Source organism: Tursiops truncatus, chromosome 6, assembly GCF_011762595.2.
Source record: "Tursiops truncatus isolate mTurTru1 chromosome 6, mTurTru1.mat.Y, whole genome shotgun sequence".
NCBI lineage: Eukaryota > Metazoa > Chordata > Mammalia > Artiodactyla > Delphinidae > Tursiops > Tursiops truncatus.
In genome coordinates this window covers 11451639-11475422 of record NC_047039.1, presented here as the reverse complement: position 1 = coordinate 11475422, position 23784 = coordinate 11451639, and the positions used below count along the sequence as shown (strand labels likewise).

Genomic DNA, 23784 nt, shown 5'->3' with positions numbered 1-23784 from the left:
TTTTGTTGTTTTTTGTTCGGTTTCAGCTCACCTGTACTTTCTAATTTTTTTTTTTTTTTACAACAAGCAAGATTACTCTTGTAAAACACTTAAAGGAAAAAATTTTTATGAAATGACACACTACCCATAAGATGTTTAGATACATGAGGGGCTGGCCTCTCATCATGGATAAATAAAGGTTAGATGTTATTAGCTTAACGTGAAAAGAAGATGAGAAGAGAAAGCAGAGGAAAGGAAAAAGGAAAAGGAGGAACATGCAGAATGAGGAAAGAATAGATGCAAAACGAAAAGGAGTGAACGAAGGAAGGGAGGAAGGGAAAACGTGTGGACATGAGGGGTTCATGTTCACCTTGCAGATTCCTGGGGCTCAGTGCTGGCCTCTCAAAGAGGAAGGCATTAGGGGAGCAGAAGAAATATTAGCTGGAGCCCCCTCCACTTCCCAGGTCAATAGTAAAGACCCTAGCCTGAGCTGGACTAGAGGGAAGCTTCCTGAACTAGATGTGCTTAGAGCTGCAGAGATAGTTCATCAAAGCCTTTCAGAACTCGTGCATAGGCTTTGTTTCCCATCTCTGGTTTCTGGGTCCCTCTCTCTCTCTCTCTCTCTCTCTCTCTCTCACACACACACACACACACACACACACACACAAAAGACACCAGGCCAACTCCCCTCAGAAGCACCATTCCTGCTTTGAAATGAGTGTTCTTGTCTCTCCCCTGAGGGAGGACGTGCTGGAGATGGGAGAGGGGTGTCTTTGCTGCCAGCACCCCACAGGGTAGTCAAGCCTTCTCTGGTGACATCATGTTTTTGGAGTGGATGTCTGCTCCAAAAGCTGCAAAATAATCTGAACTTTCAGCCCGGACTGGTCCCCAGAGGGCAGTGTCCTCTGAATTGGGCCAAAATGGAACTCACTCCTCTGCTCGTTAAGGGAGCAGTTAGTGAGGGCGCCACTGCGTCCCCCATGAAAATCCTCGCAGTCTGAGTTTCTCCGGGTACCAGGGCCAGAGCAAACGAGCGTTGAGGGGGATGAGGAGAGGAGGGGGAAGGAGGGCGGGTCCAAGGAGCCTGGAGCTGAACCGGAGGTCCCCACCCGCCTCCCTCTGGGGCTGCTGTCTTTTATCACAGGCACTAGGCTGGCAGGGACCTCTGCAGGACCTTGGTAGACCCAGGCAGGAGATGCTGGAGATCAGCCGACGGTAAACCACCACAGAGGGCCCTGGAAATTTAATCCCCAGGGGCGCCAAGGCTGACATCTCTGAGTCAGAGGCCTGGGACTAGGAAAGCAAGTGCACTTGAAGGACGAGGTGCCCATCATTCAATAGGCTTTGAAGCCAGAGGGACCTCTGTGCAGATCCCTGCTGGATGACCTTCAATAATTCGTTTGGCCTCTCCCACCTCACTTTCTGCATCTGAACGTGGGAATCCAACCATTTATTCATATATTCATTTGTTTGACAAGTATTTATTGAGTATCTACTATGTGTCAGGCACTGTGCTAGGCACTGGGGAAGCAATATTCATCAAACTATGCTTGACGACTCAGGAGGAGGAGCTGGTAGCTTAATGAAGACAAGTGGCATTACCCTAGGGATGTATAGAGGAGAAGCTACTAGTCTTGGGGCCAGGAAAACCTATCCAGAGGAAATGACATCTAAGCTGAGACTGGCAGGGTCTAAGTAGGAGTTCTTGAAAAGAAAAACGAAAGCAAAAAAGCAACATGGGCGTGGGCTTGGCATTAAGCGGGAGCATGGCTTAGCAGAGGGATTCAGTATGGCTGGAGAGGGCGTGTGCAGTGGGAAGAAGATCCAGGAGGGACAGGTTGAAGAGAGCAGTGGAGGCTGAGTATTCATGCTCAAGTTGAGATTTTATCCTAAGTCTGCACTTTAATGGAGGGGAGAGAGATGATCAGCTTTGTGTGGCCACAGGATGCAGAACTGATTGAAGGAGAGAAATACACAAGAGCTTAAAGAGACTGTGAGATGAAGGATGTTGCCATGAGCCAGGCATGAGACAACAGGGGTCTGACTGTGGAGGTGAAGTGAAGGCAGAGAAGGGGAGAGCAGGTGAGTGTGAGAGGTGATGAGACGAAGAAGCAGTGGAACTTGGAGATTCAATGGGTCTCGCAGGAGAAGACGAGGCGTCGATGCTGGGAGGAGTGGTAACGATTTTAGCACCAAGGAGAAATGTGCGAGTTGAGACTGGTATCTATGAGAAAAGAGCCGATCCGTGCTGTAGACCCTGAAGAGGCTCAGAATGTGAAGGCACCAGGAAGGGAGGAGGGTAGGGTGAGGCATGGGAGGAAAATGAGGACATAAGTAGGAAACCTATCTACCTTCAGAATACTAGCACCAGATTCTTACTCCTTAGGCAGGAGGCAGGGTTTATTCTTAGGAGAAAGAGAACAGAAGAGGTGATGGACTTGGGGGCTCCAGGCACCAAATAGTGGGGGTGAGATTCAGGGCTAAAAAGGAAGTATCAATTGAAAGTCTGACTATGGAGCAGGCAGGGAGCCCCTTCCTCTTGCCTTACCTGCTGATGCACATCTTTTCTCCAACAGGAAAATGGGATTCTTTAGAGAAACTGAATAGTTCCCAAGAAAAATCTTCCAGATACTAATATTCAGGGGGAGTGGTCTTCCAAAGAAATGGTAAAGTCTCATCCCAGTCACTTTAAAGTGATAAGCAACACAGAGCTTCCAATCAACTCTTGTAGCTCCTCATTCTTAAATATGAACAGGCAACCAATCTCATATGTTCACAGAAATATGAAAGGCCATGGAACAAGAACAAGGTGCTATGAAAAAGGAACAATCATTTAACAAGAAAGAGTTCTTGGAAATTAACAGATAAAATAAAACATACAGTTGAAGGGTTAGAAGATAAGACTGAGGACATTTCCCAGAAAATAGAACATAGGAATAAGAAATAACAGTGAAAAGATAAGAAAATCAGGAGATCAGTCTAAGAGGTTCAACGACTAACAAATTCCAGAAAGAGAGAGAAAATGAAGAAGATGAAATTATCAAGTAAATAATATAATAAATGTTCCGAGAATTAAAGAGTACATGACACAGGATTAAAAGAACCTGCCCAAAACCTAGAACAAAGAATTCTGAAAGACCTACACCTAGGTCTTTGATCCTAAAATTCCCGGACACCAAGCATAAAGCCAAGAACTTAAAAGCTTCTAGAGACAGAACAAATTACACACAAAGGAATAAGAATAGCATTAGACTTCTCCTGAGCAAATGTATCTTAACATTATGACATCAAATTATTTTCAGCCTATGTTTTCGTACCCAGTTAATTGATCAGCCAAGTGTGAGAGCAGAAGAGAAATGTTTTCCAAACATGCAAAGATTCAGAAAATTCAGTTCCATCCACAGTGTCTTGGGAAACTATGGGAGAAGAGGTACCAAAAAAACAAAAAAATAAACTCAAATAGAAACAGTCACAGATTCCCAGAAATGGGGTTGCAACTCAGAGGAGTGGTGAGAATTCTCAGAGGTTACTCTAGAGCAGACTTAGGAGAAGAATGAAGGACTTTCAAAAGGAGCTCTCTAGAAAAAACATAGACTTGATAACAAAAATGATATTGTAGATTTCAAGATGAAGCTCCTCAAAAGAAGTACAGAAAATTATGCAAATAAAAAGAAGAGCAATTAATAACCCCAGGAAAAATGAAAAACTATACAGGAAAGAGAATGCATTCATAGTGTGCCACTTGACTTTTGTCATAAACAATATTTATATAAGTCTTAATGATATAAACCCTGATTACAGATATAAAATTTAAAAATGGCAGGGCTTCCCTGGTGGCACAGTGGTTAAGAATCCTCCTGCCAATGCAGGGGACATGGGTTTGAGCCCTAGTCCAGGCAGATCCCACATGCCACTGAGCAAATGAGCCGTGCATCACAACTACTGAAGCCCGAGTGCCTAGAGCCCGTGCTCTGCAACAAGAGAAGCCACCACAATGAGAAGCCTGCACGCAGCAATGAAGACCCAACACAGCCAAAAATAAAATTAATTAATTTTTAAAAATTTTTTAAAAAATAGTGATTCAACCATATGGAGAGGATGGGGAGACAACAGGTGGAGGTGGCAATGAGAAAGCTAATACTTCACATACTATCATAACAGAAAAGTCAGTAAATACACTATGCCTAAAACTGATACATTGAGAAAAATGCAGTGTTAGCATATAAGTTTTATATTATAGGGATAACTACCAAAAGAAGTGGGTGAAAGTGGTTGTCTGGGCAATGGGTAGGGGGACAATTTTTGGAATGTGGCGAGAGATAAACTCTCACTATTTTTCATTACGGACTTAAAAAAACACATACAGATATTCCCTTTATACATTGTTTTAGCATAAAAAAATTAAATGTTAATAAAAGACTAAAAAATAGATGTGAGTTCCCATTCTCATTTCCCCCTCTTAGAATGTGAGGAGATCCCTAGCGGAGTAGCCCTTGCATTTCAGAGTCAGGAAAAGGGAGAAAGGCAAGTTGCTTGAAAGTACGTCTATAGTCTACAGTTGTCTTCTGGGCAGGCAACACAGAGATGACGTTGGTAAAGTACCCAGCACAGAACAGACTCTCTCCTCAAGAAATGTCAGTTTTCCTTTCTTCCCCCCTTGAATGAACACTTCCTATCCATCCATATATATATGTGTGTGTGTGCGTGTGTGTGTGTGTGTGTATGTATATATATGTGTGTGTGTGTATATATATATATAATTTGTGTGTGTATATATATATATGTGTGTGTGTGTGTGTGTATACACACACACACACACATATATACACACATTTTTTTTTTAATTAAATGAACACAGTTCAGAGAAAAGCAAAAGATCAGGCAGGAGCAGATTCCAAAAACCAAAGTCAGAAGATTATTGACCATTTGGATGAGTTCATGGTTTCTAACCTGTGTGATCATCAGAGTCACCTGAGAAGATTTTACAAAAGGTTTCTGGACCCTATTCAAGACCTAGAGTAACTGGGGCCCAGGGAAGTGGAATAAGTGACCAGGCCAGGAAGAAGCAGGACTGAACAAGGGCCTGGCCTCCTGCCCAGGTGCTGTGGCCTCCACACACCCACTTGGGTTGCATGCCACCCTGGTTTTCTCTTCAAGGTACCCCATTGGGTCCAAGAAGCTCCAACCATGTACCTCTTTGGACAGTGCTGAGATTCAGTGCTGGGGCAGGGGGTGCTTCGAGTCCCACGGAGGCCAGCTCAGACTCACCTGCCCGGCCTCGGATTCCCCCAGACCCAGAGGAGCAGTGGAGCATTTTTGTCAGGTGGGCAGCTGCTCGGCTTCCCAAAATGCCCTCCAAAATGTGCCTAGAGGCGTGGGGTGTCGGCGCAGGGCTAGAGCCACACAGTCCAGCTGCGTCAATGGCGTGGCCGACCTAGTGCTGATGCCTGGTTCCAGCCAACTCTCATTCACATACTTCATCACTCGGACAAGATCCCACCCCCTGCCCCCACTTCCTCTCCTCCTTCCAGGTCTCTCTCCCTGCCCGTGGTTGATGGGCTGGTCCAGGCAGCTCCACCCTAGGACACAGACGCCAGGATCCCCAGGTCAGCAAATTCAGTGGTATGTGGTTGCAGAAAATCGAAGAGAGCCTTCTCTTAGGCCTGAACAATTCCCCCATCCTCCTGTTCCTATATTTCTATAGCATGGGGCCAAGAAAAATTCTGTTTAGGAGAAGGAATTGAAAATAAAAACAATCTCGCCTTACATTTGCATATCATTTTCTACATACAGGCTCTTTCATATGTAATTTTTCAGACATTTGAGCCTCACAAGCACTCTTTACTTTTTTTTTGGCAGGGGGAGGGGGGGAGCAGTTAACGCTATATTTATTTATTTTAAATTGTTTTTATTGAAGTATAGTTGATTTACAGTGTTTCAGGTATATAGCAAAGTGATTCCGTTATACATATATATATATTCAGTTACTTATATCTATTCTTTTTCAGATTCTTTTCCATTATAGGTTATTACAAGGTACTGAATATAGTTCCCTGTGCTGTACAGTAGGTCCTTGTTGCCTATCTATTTTATATGTAGTAGCGTGTATCTGTTAATCCCAAATTCCCAATTTATCCCCCACCCCATGTTTGCTATTGGAGGCTCTAAGTTCAAGACCCTACACTACCCACCTCATCCACCTCTTCTCTTGTTTCTGCTCATTTATCGTTGGACGGAGGGAGAGGAAGGTTTTCTGTTAAAGGAGACACTGTTGACACAGAGGACCTCCTGCTCTCCTTGGATGTGGTAGGCGGCAGGCTAGGGGAGGGACCAGAGCCAGAACAACCTAGGCAGAAACTATGGAGTTTAGTGACATTTAGAAATATTTATAGTGAAAATTTAAAGCATAACAAAAGTAGAGAGCAATGAACTACTACTCAGATCTGATCATCCAGACCTTTTAAAAAACTTGACTCATGGCTACACTTCTTTCATCCCCACAAATGGATTGTTTTGGAGCAAATCCATAATATCATCAAATATTCAGCCAGTGCTCAAATTTCCCCCAAATGTGCCTGCAGCGTTTGACTGACATGTCTCCTAAGTCTCTTTGAATCTATAGGTTCCTGCTCCTTCTTTTTCCTTGTAAACGTTCTTTGTTGAAGAAGCCAGGTCATTTTTCCTACAGGGTTTCCCACATTATGGATTATGCTGGTCATATTTTTAAAAATCATTCCCCTGCTCCATTTATTTCTTGTAAATTGATAGATCTATAGACGCAAGGTGCGATCTTTAAGCAAGAATACTTTGGAGGTGATGTTGTGCCATTAGGAGATATGTAATGTCTCCCGGCCTCTCTTGCTGTGATGTGACTGAACACTGATGAGTAGGTCCATCGGCTCATAAGGGCTTTGCAGAGTCATGATTCTAGTACTGCATCTTCACTTACCAGCTGGATTCTTTCAGAGAGAATTTTTTTCTCCTCAAATAATGATTACCTGGAGGTGTAGTTCCTATAAGAAAGGCAGATGGAATTCTTGATCCCCTTCCTTTTGTTTTCAGAATGAATTGGTTCCCCCACTATATCACCCAAAAATGATCTGTGAGTTCTTTTTATTATTCCTATTATTATCATGAACTCATGGGTTGTAACAATTTTGATGTGTTTCAACCTATTGCACTTTTTACTCTTACTTGTGTTCAAATGGTCCCATTTTGGGCCTCCCCAGCTTAGTTCCTGAATTCTTCTGCCCCAACTTCAGTAATCTTTGGTAGTTTCCTTGCTTTCAGGAATGATAAAATGTTCTTGGCTTATCTTGTATATTTCCTGTCTTGGATCTGTAATCCAACACTCTTTTAGGAACTCTGATTCCTGTTGGTGGAAAATGGTATTTAGAATTCATAATCTGCACACAGGAGGCACTCAGTGCTACTGGTGGATCATTGCTTCTGAGTCTCTTTAATGGGTAGAACTAGGAAATATATATATATATATATATATATACACACACACACACATATACATATATATGCATTTATTATATAAGTGCTATCTTGTTTTAGTTTTTGAAAACAAATCAAACTTATGAAAAAGTTGCAAGTGAAGTACAAAGAACTCCCCACACCCCAGCAAAAACCTTTTGAGAGTAAATTGTTACCATGAATGTCCCATAACCCTCAAATACTTTTTGTTGGTATTTCCAACAAACAAAAACATTTTCCTCCATATGCACAGTACAACCATCAAAATGAGGAAATGCACGTTGATCTTTACTACCATGCCGTGTTTATACCACATTCAAGTTTTACCAGGGTTAAACAAAAAGATCCAGTTTAGAATTACGCATTGCATTTAGCTCTCGTGTTTCTCTAGTCTCCTTCCATCTAGAACAGTTCCCCATCTTTCCGCAAAATTCATGCCTTTGGAATATTTGAAAATTATAGGGCAGCTGTTTTGTGGAATGTCCTACAGTTTGTGTTTGTCTAATGTTTTCTCATGATTAGATTCAGGTTGTGCATCCAGGGCAAAAACAACATGGAAGTGAGGCTGGGTTCTCATTGCATCTTATTAGGTGACACACAACTTCAGTTTGTTGCATTACAAATGATGTTCATTTTGATCGCTTGGTTAAGGTGGTAGCTGCTAGGCTTCTCCATTGTAAAATAATTCTTTCCGTCTTTGTAATTACTAAGTATTTCTTGGAAAAGTACTTTGAAACTATGTAAATACCCTATTCTTTGCCAAACTTTCAATTCTTTCATTTACATATTTATATCAATATGGACTCTAGATTTCCTATTTTATTCCATGGGTTATTATCCATTGTGATCACTGTTGACTTTGAGGCTCAAATTGTCCCAGATATGGCCAGTACGTGCCCCTTCAGACTAGCTTCTGTGTCTCTCTGACTTGTACCCATTGTATTCCAGGCTCATCTTGTACTTTGCCTGTCCCAGCTGTGAAATAAGTCATTTCTCCAAAGAACACAGTTTCCTTTACTGTAGAATAATACTTAGAAACCAAGATCAGGATGCTAAAACGGCTTATTGCTTTATGGGGCATCTTCATTCACAGGACTTCTATCAGTGGACAGAGCTCGGGGAGATTAAACTTGTACACGTACACACACATCTATATTTGTCTCTATGTCTATATCTATTTGTGGGAAATAGTGAGTTCAATTCCGATCCAACACTACAGGGTCCATTCTGCTTTCCCTCCTTCTGCATTTGTAACATCTTTCTCCGGGGGGTTAGGCAATCACTCCCATTATCCATAATATGTTTACTCATTTGGCCAATTTCCCACAGCGTCCCATAGCTGCTTCCACTTCCTCTCCTATGGCAAGCCCTCTCCCCACCCTACTGGGGCTCTGACACCCATTCCAGGCTGCAGCCACCGACTGTCCCCATGGGCACTCTCCTCATCCGCCCATGCTCCAACACCCAGCGCCAGGCTGCTCCTCCACACAGGCACCATCCTCGTCCCAGTTGGCTCTGACCACACGCTGGCAGCCCACTCTTCCGCAGGGACACCCTCTGCACCCCAGGGCTCCCCTATCCCGATCCCCCCCAAGCGTGCACCTCTTCCTCAGCTGCACCTCATGGCTTTAGGGGTGAATTGTTGAACAAGAGAAAAGAAGACAAATAAAGGAAAGAGTTAGAGGACAAGAAAGAAAGAACAGTTATTTTTTTTGTTTGTTTGTTTTTAACAGAGAGGAAAAACTTCTGGAGTATATATACTTCCAATCCAAATTTAGAAGTATATAATTTTACTTAACTTCTTTGATTTCATATTTTTATCCTTTTTCTCTTAAGCTAAAGATCTTGATTCCTAACCACATCAAAATGATTATTTACTCTACCTTACTATATGTTTAATAGTTTCAGACTAACAAAACCAATACTATTGCAAACAATATGATTGGTGAAAAGAGTTTAAGATCTTTTAGAGTTCTTTTTATCCTAAGGTATTCCCCACTAAGGGTGTACAGTCAAATTACTATGTTTAGGTCATTTAAAATAATTACTCTCAGTGTGGTTAAGCCTCCAACTCAAAATGCAGTTGTATATTAGGTTTCATTTTGCTTTTGTATTTTCAGGATAACTAGAGAGAGAAAAGAGATTTGAGTTGGTAATAAATTTTGGCAGAAAGAACACTCTGAAGGAGACTAGTTCAGGATGGGTGGAGGATAGAGGGGAGAGGTCCAAAAAGTTATGAGAGGGTCATAGAAAAGGACTGAAAAGCCACAAAAACCATATAACCTCTTTGGAGAGCAACTTGGCAATATCTACCAACATACATTTGATACTTTACTACCATGTAATATTTATCACTTACTGTGGACTTAGCATGTAAGTCTGTGTGTAAAAACATTTGACTCAGAAACCCATTTCTAGGGATCTATCCCAAAGACACACTGGCATAAATATGAAAAGATAACGTGTTCAAGGCTGTTCAATGCAGCACTATTTGTAATAGTAGAAGATTAGGGATAACACTAACATCCATCAGGATGTCAAGAGACTCATGAGGACATAGGGCCGTGAAGGGGCCTGATAAACCAGAGTTTGAGGAAGCAGAAACCATGAGGAAACAGAATTTACGAGGGAGAAAGAGAGAGGGAGGAGAAAAGAGTCAATTTGACTAGAAGCTTCATGAGGCCAGGCAGGAATCGTTCTCAGTTTTAGTCGCTGGAGTATCTCAAACACTTAAAATGGTGCTTGGCACACAGTAGGTGATCAATAAATATTTATCAATATACTGATAAATGAATAAGGTAGCAAGGTGGGGGAGAAAGAGTAGCACTGACAGAGAGACGCAGGAACAGAAAACCATGCAGGGCACAGAAAGGACACTAAGTGAGCAGGTTTTCCTCTCCCAGCCAGCCCACCACGTTCTAGTGTGCGTGATGCAAAGTCTCCTGGGATCCAAAATCCAACTCAGGGGTTGAGATAAGTTCTGCCTTTTTGTATATTCTACCTTTTGTCTTCTAGAAGTATTAGAATTAAAAAATGTGGTCAGGGCTTCCCTGGTGGCGCAGTGGTTGAGAGTCCGCCTGCTGATGCAGGGGACATGGGTTCGTGCCCCGGTTCGGGAGGATCCCACATGCCGCGGAGCGGCTGGGCCCGTGAGCCATGGCCGCTGAGCCTGCGCGTCCGGAGCCTGTGCTCCGCAACTGGAGAGGCCACAACAGTGAGAGGCCCGCGTACGGCAAAAAAAAAAAAAAAAAAAAAAAAATGTGGTCAAACTTCTGGCTTTTTTTCTGTGGAATAGAAATGATTCCTCTGTGCAGCTTAAATGTGCATTTCTTCTATTATGAGTAAAGTTGATCAGCTCTTTCTATGTTTCATAGTCACTTGTATTTTTTGTTTTCTGTCCCCTTAATGTCCTTCTTGACATCCTGATTTGGGGGAGCTCCATATCGCCTTTGGGAACAAGATAAGCCCGTCTTATTTACTTTACAACATAATTTGGTTTTTATGGTTCAAAAGATAATAGTAGACAGGCACGATAAGGTGAATGGTAAGTAAAGCAGCTTCCCAAACAATTCCATTCTAGGGTTCTGCTCCCTCACCTCCACTCCATACACACACTTTCCCCAAATTAGCCCAAACCTCACAAACAATAGGAAACGTATTCATCCCTAGCAACACCATCTGGCCAGTTAGTCTCACCGTCTCCCTCACCCCACCCCCTCTACCAACTTGTCTCCTTCTGACTCAAGATTGCAACTTCAACTCTTGCCTGGATCTCCAGCCTGCCAGACTGCCCTGCAGACTTCAAACTTGCCAACCAACCCTCACAATTGTATGAGCTAATTCCTTAAAAAGAAATATAAAAATATTTACGTGTGTGTGTGTGTGTACACTGGCTGAGATGGCCAGTAATGGTGAGTCACACAAAAATGGTATTTAGAGCAGATGGCAGGGAAAACCCAGTGGTTGCCTATATGCATAAGATTGAGCAAATAAGCAAATAAATCGATGGTAATGGGAGTCAGGTTTCTCACTGACAGAGAAAGTAGGTGTAAATATGAAAATGGGAAGTGCAAGAATAAACCCTGTAGTATGGATTGAAATTGAAGTATCAGTGTGAATTCATGGTTTGATAGATAGATAGGTAGGTAGGTAGATAGAAAGACAGATAGATAGGTAGATAGACAGATAGGTAGATAGATAGAAGATAGATTAAAAATAAACGGAGATGAAGAGGTACATGTGCGTTCTCTGTAGTACTGTTGCAACCTTTCTGCAAAGTTGAAAGTGGTCCAAGATAGAATTACAGAGCTCCATAGAGACGTAGACACAGATACAGGTATAGAGATGTAGATGGATATATAGATAAATATATATATAGATGATCTATATATAGAATGGATATATATATAGGATATATATATAGAATGATACCCCCCCCTAAAAAACAACTAATAAAAGGGGTAACCTAGGGCAGCTGGGCATGGGAGAAAGAATAGATGCAGTCAGGCAAGAGGATAAGACTTTTCAATGTAGATCTTTTAACATAATTTTTATTTCAAACCATGCAATAGTATTAACTACTCGAGAAATAAACCACATTTAAGAAGTATAAAACGCAGCTCTGACCATGTCCCTCCACTGCCTGAACCTTATCGTGGCACTTGGTTGCGTCTGCCTGTCTGTCTGTCTGTCTGTCTCAAGTCTTCCTTGTTATTCTCCTCTCCAGTCACACCCCTCAGTCCTGCCTCCCCAGACCCTCCCTCAGGTTCTATTATGACCACAGACATTGATGGGCACCAAGTACTCAACGCTGGGCCAAGCCCTTGACTCATGGATTATCTGATTGCAAGGTCCTCTGCCCCTATGGCCTTGGTTCTATGGCAGACCCTCTGCCCAGAACACTCCTCCACAACCTGGTATGTTTGAAGTGATCCTTTGAATCCCAGATCAAATGCCACCTTCTTGTGGAAACTTCCCTGCCCCAGGCTACTAAATTGCCCCCTCCTCTGAGCTCTCAGGGCGCTTTTTCATCTAGTCACTTGTCAACTTCAGGAGTGTCTTTGGGAAAAGTCATCTACTTCCCAAATCCTTAGGCAGTGCCTGGAAAGGTCAGGTGTCCCAGGCGAACATTTATCTAATTCATCTGGACTGAGAAAAATGTTCCCTAAAACATTAGACCAGCAGTAAAGACCTTTCCCGGGGAAAGAATGGATTTCAAGTGAATTTGGGAGTCCTGTGACTCATAACAGAGACCTAGAGACCAGAAGTTTGAGGAACTCCCATTCCAGCTCTACTGTTTTCAAAACCTAAGTTGGATCAATGGTAAAACTCTAGACCCCCAGGGGAGTGGGGAAGTATTTCTTGGAAAAAGTATAGAGAACAGTGGAATGATTTATTTACACCACAAAAGATGCAATACCAGATATGTAAGCTTCAGCTTTTCACCAGCTGAAGACAGAAGGACTGGGGGTGCGTGCTCCACGTCTCTCCACTCTCCTTTAGGACTAATCAGAATTTCAAAACACCTAGATGACTGTATAAAAGCAAAAATCTTGGGCTTCCCTGGTGGCTCAGTGGTTGGGAGTCCGCCTGCCAATGCAGGGGACATGGGTTCGTGCCCCGGTCCGGGAGGATCCCACATGCCGCGGAGTGGCTGGGCCCATGAGCCATGGCTGCCGAGCCTGCGCGTCCGGAGCCTGTTGCCCCGCAATGGGAGAGGCCACAGCAGTGAGAGGCCCGCGTACCACAAAAAAAAAAAAAAGAAATCTTACGCCCTTATCTTCTCTCCCCTTCTTTGAAGTAAGGTGTCCGTACTCTTATAACTAACTTCAGAAACACAGAAAAAAATTCCTATGTTCTTCTTTGGAAAGCGAAAGTATAATCACTTTCCCTCACTCTAAATCAGCTAAGCTCAGAGATCCAACAGTGTCAGGACATTAATAGAAGATCGTTATGTTTGGAATGTCATACCTTAGAAAGTATTTTAATGTGAAGAAAAGCTACTTCACCTGCAAGAAGAAATGCAGGTTGTTCCATTCTGGGAGATTTTCAGGACGTGGAGTTTTTGAAGACAGAGACAGCAGCAAGCTTGATCCTATCCACACAGGGAGAGACGGGAGGGGTAATGATGATACTTCTCAGAATGGAGATGACGCCTAGGCTGGGTGATGCTGAGCAAACCACTTTACTTCTGAAGGTCTCGGTTTTCTCATCTGTTTAATGTGCATAATAGCGAAGGGGCCTTAAGGATTAAACAACACTATATCTGGCACTATATACAGGAGGTGCTTAGTAAATGTCTGTTGTTTATTCCCCTGTTTCTGTCTTCAAAAACTCCATGTCCTAAAAATCTCCCAGAATGGAACAATGTGCATTTCTTCTTGCAGGTGAAGTAGCTTCTCTTTGCAATTGGAGAAGCAAATGTAGTCAATTACAAACTGTCTCCATTCCCAGCTGCCTTTAAATAGCCAACCCTCCTCGCTTATTTAGGATTTCTGCCATCAAAACGTCTTGGGAAATAAGAGATAAAAGACACAGTCCTTACTCTCTGGGAACGAGTAATTGCTTACAATTTACTTTGAGAAGTGGAAACATACAGGTCATTGCAAAGAACCAGGGAATAGAGAGGAAAAGTAGGTGACTCAGCCTAAAGATGGCTTCCTGGAGATATTTGAGCTAAGTCTTCAAGGATAAGCAGGAGTCGGCCAGGTCAAAGGAAGGGAGGGGCCAGGGCTCTTCCCCAGGAGACAGCAGCAGCTGGGGAGGTTATGGAGGTGACAGGAGACACTTGGTGCTCAAAGGCGGAGCTTCAGCTGGGTAAGGAAGGACACCTAACCCTCTCTGTCAATTGAGAATCAAGAAGGGCCAGACGGTCCTGATGCTGGAGGCCCAGGCTCCAGCCTTGCCCAAGGCAGCAGAAGAGTCCAGTGAGTAGCAGGAGCTGCGTGGAGCCAGAGCCGTGCACACGCTCTCCGGGCCCAGGTTTCCACTTTGTCCTTCATGGGAGCTTTAGGCTCAGGTCTTCCCAGACCCTCTTTTGGGGTGTGTATGGAGGGAATAGGCACCCTAGGCAGGACCCTGTTCTCTCCCCACCATGCTGAAACTGCACACCCTAGACTGGGACTCAAACTCACAATCTCCCAGCTGAAATTGCACACCTGGTCTCAGGACTTAATGAAGCTCAGGTTCTTTATGTCTTGTCGCAGAAGGAATTCACTGAGAGGTAAAGTGATAAGAAGTAGATTTATCGAGAGAGATATATAGGCCCCATAGACAGAGTGTAGGTCATCTTAGAAGGTGAGAGAGGCCCTGAAATATGGGGTAGTTTTTTTTTTGCGGTACGCGGGCCTCTCGCTGTTGTGGCCTCTCCCGTTGCAGAGCACAGGCTCCAGATGCGCAGGCTCAGCGGCCATGGCTCACGGGCCCAGCTGCTCCGCGGCATGTGGGATCCTCCCAGACCGGGGCATGAACCTGCGTCCCCTGCACTGGCAGGCGGACTCTCAACCACTGCGCCACCAGGGAAGCCCAGGGTGGTTAGTTTTTATGGGCTGGGTAATTTCATAGGCTAATGAGTGGGAGGATTATTCCAACTACCTTAAAGAAGGGATAGGAATTTCCAGGAATTGGGCCACCGCCCACTTTTTGGCCTTTTATGGTAGGCCTTGGAATTGTCACAGCGCCCTTGGGTGTGTCACTTAGCATATGCTAATGTATTACGATAGCGTATAATTAGGCTCAAGGTCTACTGCAAGTCAAATCTTCCGCCACCTTGCGCCTATTCGGTTCTCAACAGTTTATTCATATGTCATTCTTTTAAAGGTTGTGCCCTGCCCACTCCCCTCCTGTCTCAATCCCAGCCCTAGTCAGGTCCTGCCCCTTCCTGGATCTCTCCAGCAAGGCCAAAGGTCATCACCCCCCCCCCCAAACCTCTGGGAAGAGGAGGGATTTCTCCCCCAAAACAGGCCCATTTTCAACCTCTCCAATCAGGTCGTTGCAGGTCTTTCCTAAGCCCTGGTTGGGAATCTTGCCTCGTTCTCCAAGTTTGGGGCCTGGTGGGCCTGGGAGGCAGGTCAGTCATGTATGGATGTGTGTGGCAGGGGGGGTGAGGGTAGGCCATTCTTTTGTGCCTACGACTGGGTAGCTCCCAGTTTGGGGCAGCCTGAAGCTGATACCGTTTACCAGGAGGCCCTCTTTAGGAAAAGGTGCATAACATTACAAATGCAAAATTAGACACAGACCTTGGAAGGGGGTCTGTGCAAGTGAGGTGACCCCACACATTAAGCATCATTGGTTTCATCACAAGCCCTCTAAGACACTCACCACATCCTCCACCCACTTTGGGAGTGGGGGTGGGCTGCAGAAAGAGTACGGGCCTAGGACCCTGATTCAGTCCAGCCTCTGCCCTGGATAATCAAATCAGGGCATATCTCTGTTCTAGCTGACCTCTAAGGTACTTCCCAGCTTCATGAACAAGGCCACTTAAAAACCATCCAAGTCCCTGTTACCTTTTTTGGAAGCTCCAGCCCATCTTACATTAAATGCAATAAATTTTTTTTTGGCCATGCCACGTGGCTTATGGGATCTTAGTTCCCCAACCAAGGATTGAACTCATGCCCCCTGCACTGGAAACGCAGAGCCCTAACCACTGGACATCCAGGAAATTTCCTAAATGCAGTAAAATGTATTTAATTAAACATAAACCCATTAAATATATATTTGGATTTGCTGTAAAATTTGGAAGCTGTTTTTAAACTTCACTTTGGGAAGTGTCATTCATTCAGCAAATATGCATTGCATGCTCACTCTGAGTCAGGCCCTGTTCTAGATATTGGGGTACAGAGTTAACAAAAACCCCTGCCCTTATGGAGCCTATGTGGGCTGGGGCCCAAGAAACAGATACAAAAAATAGATAGTGTGGCAGATGGTGATGAGTGCTGTGGAGAAAAATAAAGCAAGAGATTAAAAAAAAAAAAAGCAAAAAATAAATTAAAAAATAAAGCACGGATGGGGATAGGGCTCGCTTATTGCTCATAAAGGCCCTGGAGTTTGGTGGTCAGTTCTGACCTTTGGCAATGACTGATGAAAGATCAGTCACTAATTGGGATTAGTGGTGGCCTCTGATGAGACAAAAATCAGTGAGACTGGGTGTCTTGCCAGGAATACTCAGGACTCTGGAGCTCAAACTTAATTCAGGGATGATTCAGCGGTTCTTTGGCTTTGATTAACTCAAATAGTTTACAAATGAGTCCAATTTCTCAATAATCAATGAGCATTGCTAACTTAGAAGTTTGAGATGAAATGTTTGTATGCTAAATCTAAGCATAAGGATGGCAGACGACTATTACATTTGTAGACAGTAGTTGAACATGTATTTGTGTGCTGGTTTCTATTTGAATTTGGTAGCCCATCCATGCTGTTAAAGGTCTTAGACATTTCATCTGCCCTGGGAAAGCTGGCAGGAACTGTGCTGAATGGGTGACCTGCCCTGGTAATGACCTCCTCCCATTGGGGCAGGTGCTCTTTGGTCGTGAAATTGAATAAAGACACAGGCAGGCCCTGGGTGCAGGGCGCCCATTGTTTTTGTTCACATCTACCCTGGGCTTCACATCTCTAAAAGGGAGATCGTATTCATGAACTACCATAGGGTAGTTTGAGGTTTCAGCAAGGCCACTCCTGGCCCTCACAGAGGGCTGCCAACTCTTTTTTAAAGATTTTTTTTTTTTGATGTGGACCATTTTTAAAGTCTTTATTGAATTTATTATAATATTGTTTCTGTCTTATGTTTTGGTTTTTCGGCCATGAGGGATCTTAGCTCCCCGACCAGGGAATCGAACACACACACCCTGTATTGGAAGGCGAAGTGTTAACCACTGGACCACCAGGGAAGTCTCAGGCCTCCCAACTCTTGGTGCCTTCAGCTCTATTATCCACAAAGCTCTCTTTGAAAAACCATCCATCAGCTCCCCTGCTACATCCTGCAACTCACCAACCGGCCTCCGCCCCCCTCCTGAAAGGTTGACTCCTGGAACTGCTGTCACGAAGCCCCGACCTTCCAGCTTTGTCACAGCGAATTTTCGTTCACTCTCAAACCCTTTCTCTCCTTCACCCTCCTCCTTAGCCAAAGTGGTTCTCCCCTGTCCCATGGGGTCATCTCCCACTGCCATCACACTCTATGGCCATGCAGGGAACTCTGCCTCATTCTCTGCTGAGACCTCCAGGCCCCGAACGCATCACCATCCCCTGCTCCTCCTTTGAAGTTCATCTGTTTCTGGCACTTTCCTCTTCAACTCCAGTGGCTCTGGCACCTAATGTGGGCCTGGCACCCTGACCTGGTCCGTGGAGCTCGCCTGCCTGGGGATGCCCCCCCCGAGCCTGCTCCCACCCTGACATCAACCCTGGGTCCGTCTTCAGCGGCACGCAGCACCCCTTCCCCAGGCCACGTCATCACCCTACTCTGTGTCCATCCTCCCGGCCTCACGCTCGGTGGCTTCCCTTTCCTACCATAACCATAACCCACTCAGCTCTCCGCAGACCCCCAGTCACATCTCCTGTCCCGTCTCCCCCGCCCACTCCACTTTCATGCCGTCTGATTTCCTTCCCCTGAGGGCTGGAGCCCCTCAGCACTTTAGATGCTGCCCTTGCCAATGGCCTCAACTCTTCTCAGTTTACCCCTCCGCCCCAGACTGTCCTGTCTTCTCTCTCCTCTCCTGTTCCTTGGCTGGGAGTTGGCTGGTGGAGAAAGTTATCATTCCATGCTAAATGGACCGACTACGAAATCATTCTAACTCTGCCACTTCTTCGGCAATCTGATCCCTTTTCCCATAATAGCACGCTTTTCATTACTCCAGGGACTATCTCAACCTTGGCCTTCCGCTCTCAAATTCTTAATAACGCGCCTATTGTCAATTTCTTAAAATTACTTCACCTACCACTTTCTGGAAGCCAATCTTTAAGAGCTTTGTCCTCTTCGCATCTCTGCAGTAAAATGCCTTCCTTGTTTTAGGGGATTAGTTGCCTCTGATTCTCTCCAAGTCCTAACTTCCTGGTCCAGATCAAGGACACTCCAGGTATTGAAAACTTGCGAAGGGGGGGTCTCTCAATGCTGTTTGAGAACTTGGAGAAATCATGGAAAGCAACAGGTCAGAAAACATAGTTCTGATTTTTCAAAGGTCGAAGGCGATTTCCCACAACTATAGGCTTGGTGGGCTTGCCCTCAATCTCCGACAAAACCATGGAAACCAAAAGCCTGCTTTATGCTCTTTAAGAAACAGTAGAGCAATGACTTGGAGCCAATACACGTTCTCTAAGCCTCATTTTGACAAGTCTGCTGGACTGGTAGATCAGGAAAATGTCATAAATATAGTTTATCTGGATTTCAAGCAAGGTTTTGTGCGGGGGGTTTTAATACTAAAATATAGTTGATTTACAATGTTGTGTTAGTTTCAGCAAAGTGACTCAGCTATACATATATATATATATTCCTTTTTAGATTCTTTTCCAGAATATAGTTCCCTGTGCTATATAGTAGGTCCTTGTTGTTTATCTATTTTATATATAGTAGCAAGGTGTTTTTTGATAATCATGTGAGCAAGTAGGAAAATACCGTCTGAATTAAAGTAAAACTAGGAGAACTAGTTACTGGGTGACTGTGCCCAAAGACTGCTAAATAATCCATTAATCTCAGTCAGAAGGGATGTTTCTAGAAGTTTGCTGAAGGTACTACCCTGAGATTTACCCATTCAACATTGCCCAAAATTTTTTGGATGATAATATAGAAGGAATACTTACAAATATGTAGATAATATTTATAAAGGGTTAGAGGAGATAATTAAAGCCAGAATTAACTCAACTCTAACAAGATATCTTTAACAGGGAAAATTAATTAAACACATAATATTGAGTGAAAGAGGCAAGTCATAGAAAAAAAATCACAATAAGATTCCCTTTAGGGGCTTCCCTGGTGGCGCAGTGGTTGAGAGTCCGCCTACCGGTGCGGGGGCCCCAATCAAGTAACTTTCTAATAGTCAAATGGCTTTAAAAATTCATAAGCTTCCCGTCTCTGGATGCATTCACGCCGAGAATGGAGGAGCTCTGTTATGGGTGGTTGGAAAGGACACAGAAGAGTACGATTGGTTTAAATAATCTTTCAGGTCCCTTCCAACCTCCACGGGCTACGGTTCTATGAAATTCCATGATTCAGTGCAACTTGTGCATTATGCCTGGGAAGGAAAGCGAGAGGCTGATTCTGAAACAAGAGAGATTTGTTTTCAAATATAAGCCTTACGTTTTGACAACTTTTTTTTTTTCTTTTTGGCTGCACCACGTGGCATGCGGCATCTCAAACAGGGATCGAACCCGCGTCCCCTGCTGTGGAAGTGTGGAGTCTTAACTATTGGACCACCAGGGAATTCCCCCACCTTCTTTTTAGATCGATACATGGCATTGGTTTAGAAGGTTCGGGCACCTTCTACCCCGCATTTCTGAGAATTCAATGGCCAAGAGCTTTGGGACCCCACCCCCACCAACAGAAGCATCTCTTTTCCTGATGTGCTTCAAGATTCTTGGCGCTGGAGGGGTCCCTGAGGTCCTGTGTCAACCTCCCATCCAACTGCAGGAATGCAATATGGGCTCAGAGGGACACCTGGAACTACAACCGAACGGAAGCTGACTCATGCTGTTCTCTCCTGCCACCTTCTGGCCCTTCCCTTCATCTCCTGCTTCTTCAGAATGCTGGAGGTGTCTACTCAGGATAAAACATTTCCAGGAGGCCTCTGCCACCCAGAATTCCTAGAGGGGAGGGACCCTTCCTATAAGGGGAAAAGCTTGGAGGACTTCCAGTGGTTCTTGCTAAATCTAGGAAAAGCATAAATTCACAGATGACAATGAATGGAAGAGACCTTAGAACTCTTCTGACCCAGAGCCCTCAAACTGATAGCCCATGGGCAATGGACAGCCCATGGACAGGTCTGATTGGATCTAGCAGTGCTGAATAATTTTGAGCTACCATATACACATTTGGAAATTTGACTTAAAAGCCAGATTTGTAATGTAATTTGCTATCAGATATTCGTGAAGTCTCAAAACTCAGAGCAGTAAGTAGTTGAGTATATCCACATTCTACCTGCAAGACACACCAACAGCCAGATTACAACAGTGCTTATCCCAACGGACCCCTCCCATTGGCTCTTGTAAAGGAGGACCAAGTGGTAGCCCTCCTTAAACCTACCTTTCTAGCCTCTGCCCCACCCTTAGAGGAGCCAGCTGCTGGGGGGCAAGGGGAGCCCAGGGAGAGCTGGAAGAGGCAGAGTGAAGAATCAGACCTGAACCAGAAGGTGGGTTGAAGTTTGGAATCCTATTTGTGGTTAAAGTTTGGATTTAAATGATACTGGAATTTTTTTAAATTTATTTTTTATTGAAATATAGTTGAATTACAATGTTGGGTTAATTACTGCTGTTCAGCAAAGTGACTCAGTTATACATACATATTTTCTTTTTCCTATTCTTTTCCATTATGGTTTATCACAGGATATTGAACATAGTTCCCTGTGCTATATACAGTAGGACCTTGTTGTTTATCCATTCTATATAAGACTGGAATTTTTAATACATAAAAGGAAACTGTAATTTAAAAATGTAACTGTTCCTATCCTGGGAAGCGGTCAGAAAGTCATGGAATCTGACCTATTCATCCAACATGTCATCCAAGGGTAGGGAAAGCAGACCATTGTGGAAGGTGAAATTAAAATGCTCTTCTTTGTCCCCTGTCAAGTTCAGCTCCTTCAAAGAATGTTATTCATTGGCTTGTCTTATGGAACTTGATTTCCCTGGAGCAATTCGCAGCTGGAGCTCAGCGGCAGCTGCCCCCTTTAGAAGAGCTACCCACACGTGGTGCGCACACGCTTGCCCACCCCGCCTCACGGGCCCTCATTCCCATCACCAGCCTGCCCCCCGTAGCACTGGGATTTATAATCCTTCCTCTAGTCCTATTCCTTTCTCCAGTGGGCAACAGGAGGCCCAGAGGGGTCAAGTGACTTGTCGTTAAGTCACATAGTAAAGGAGCTGGGTTACATCCTAAAATGCACACTCCTAAAGGTAAAAAATCTAGGGTGAAAATGGTGTACGGCTCCCGTTCCTTCATGCTATGGGCGTATCCTCACCCACGCTAGATCTTCTCTCCCGTCCTTTCTGCCATAGTAAGAAGAGGCGCTGGGATGCAGGGTAGCTAAGGTAGCAAGCTGGGGGTGGGAGACAGAACCGAAGGGGGGCTGGGGTGCTGACATCCCGAGTTGCCTGAGGCCAGTCCTGTTCCCACCCCCTCTCCACCCCCAAGCACAAACTGAGATGAAAGTAAGCAGTTTTCTTTTCCTTTGTTCGTTCTCCACTGCACTCAGATTTTAACTGGAACTCGGGAGTTTACTGAGAGAGAACCCGTCCTGTACCTCCGTGTCCAGACAGAGGTTGTTTCGTGGATGGGGACACCAAGACACCACTTGTCCTCTCGTTCCTCTCCACTTCTGAACTCCTGACCTTCCCCTAAGCCCCAGCGAGGGGTGACTCTGGGAAGGGGCTGGGCATTTTCTCTTGGATTAAATGCCCCACGAGGCAGAAGCATAGAGCAGTCCCCCCATACTCCCCCTTCGCTGAGCCGCTGGTACATCCGGGCTGAGAAGCAGGCCGAATCCCCGAGCTCAGCTGAGTCCAGATCTAGACATTCTGCCTTTAATAAAAAACTGGTACTACTGGTAGCCTCCAAGAAGGGGAACTGGGAACATTTATCACTCTACCCATATTTTCTTTTAAGTAGACTTTATTTTTTAGAGCAGTTTTAGGTTCACTGCAAAATTGAGTGGAAGGTACAGAGTTCCCACGTACCCCCTGCCCCCCTCACATGCACACAGCCTCCCCACCATCAACATCCCTCACGAACGGTATGTCCATTACGGCTGATGAACCTACATGACGCGTCATTATCACCCAGAGTCCACAGTTCGCAGTTGGGTTCACTAGGTGTTGGACATTCTATGAGTTTGGACAAACGTATAATGACGTGTATCCACCATCAGAGTATCATCCAGAGTAGTTTCACTGCCCTAGAATACCTGTGCCCTTTTCTACCTTTTAAATTCTGAATTTCTAATCACATAAAGGGAAATATTTTAAACATTCTTCCCAACTCAGAATCCCCAGAGATCCAGCGGAGTTCAGTGGTGCTTGGAGGGAGGAGTCGACATGCTGAAGTGAGGGAAGGTTTGTGTGTTTCCTTTATCCTCTTTAATCCCTGATATACGAGCAGTTGTCTGGACAGATGTGAGGGAGAAAGAGTCCTGGTAATCAGTGTATTGTCCTGTTCACGAAGGTCTTAACGACAATAAAGCCCTAATCGATCACTGGACTTAAACATGGCAGCGGAACGCTTTCCGCCACGGCAGGAGCAGGACCTCGAAGGGCCTCGCCGAGGGGCGGGAGGCGGGCAGGAACACGGGTTGCCCCCTCCCTCTTATTGAAAAAGGAAACATTTTCCAACCGTAGGCACTAGTACAGCTTTTCCTGTGACTAAATTTAAGCCTTGACTATTTCAGACCTTCCATCCTTTTCCTAAGACTCTTCTTAAAGCAATTCTAGTTTGGAAATAAGTTATGTAAGCCTCACTGGGTGCAGAGTACGTTAACCAAAGAACAAAAATTTCAGAGTTTTGAAGGGATTAATATAACGAAGCGAGGGGCTCCACAACTGAAGATAATTCTGGCAAGGCTGAGACAGATAAAAGGCCATTGCTCGAACTGTATTTTTCTCTTGACATTTCTCAGTCTGCAAATTTAACCTGTTGACCCTGAATCTGACTAAGAGCTAAAACGGTTCAAGTTCCACAGAACAGCCCTCAACACCTGGAAAATCCCATTCTCATAAGCATATCCCAGAAATCATAAGCAAATGTTGACCTTCTCTCTACAAGGCAAAGTGCTGAGGCAGAAACCAAAATGCCAGCAAGAACGCAGGCAGCCAAGCCTTCACCTAGGCAGGATGTGAAACGTCAGGCCACTCATCTTATATTTTTAATGCAGTGGTTACAGGATGGGGTTGATGTGGGATTGAAAAACAATACTGACTTTGGAGAATTCCTTTTTTTTTTTTTAGCCTTAAACACTGACACCCACTCACCAGGGTTGGGTACTAGCAAAAGCTACATGGGATTCTAGGGTGAGCGTTCACTTCCCCTGGCCTCTGTTCCTTGGCTGTCAACAAAAGCAGAAAACGCCTAGTCAGAGCCCACTGGCGCGTGCCAACACAGAGACCTGTTTCTTATTTCATCTGGCACAGTACAGA

At 44.5% G+C, this 23784-nt stretch overlaps 1 protein-coding gene across 10 annotated transcripts in view; it reads right to left on the bottom strand.

The window, feature by feature from the left end:
• The window catches only part of CCDC25 (coiled-coil domain containing 25), an 89233-nt gene that overhangs the window by 21958 nt on the left and 43491 nt on the right, over positions 1-23784 (bottom strand). For 2 of the 10 annotated variants that reach the window (XM_073805809.1, XM_073805808.1), the window contains exon 8: positions 14950-18573. The exons of 2 other annotated variants lie outside the window; for them this stretch is intronic. In XM_073805809.1, the coding sequence (XP_073661910.1) occupies positions 18460-18573 (114 nt within the window). In that variant the 3' untranslated portion in view covers positions 14950-18459. Of the gene's footprint in view, positions 1-5872; positions 7352-14949; positions 18574-18660; positions 22758-23784 lie in introns of those variants that run through there. 6 more of the 10 variants (XR_012332374.1, XM_073805802.1, XM_073805806.1 and 3 more) reach the window with 6 other exon arrangements.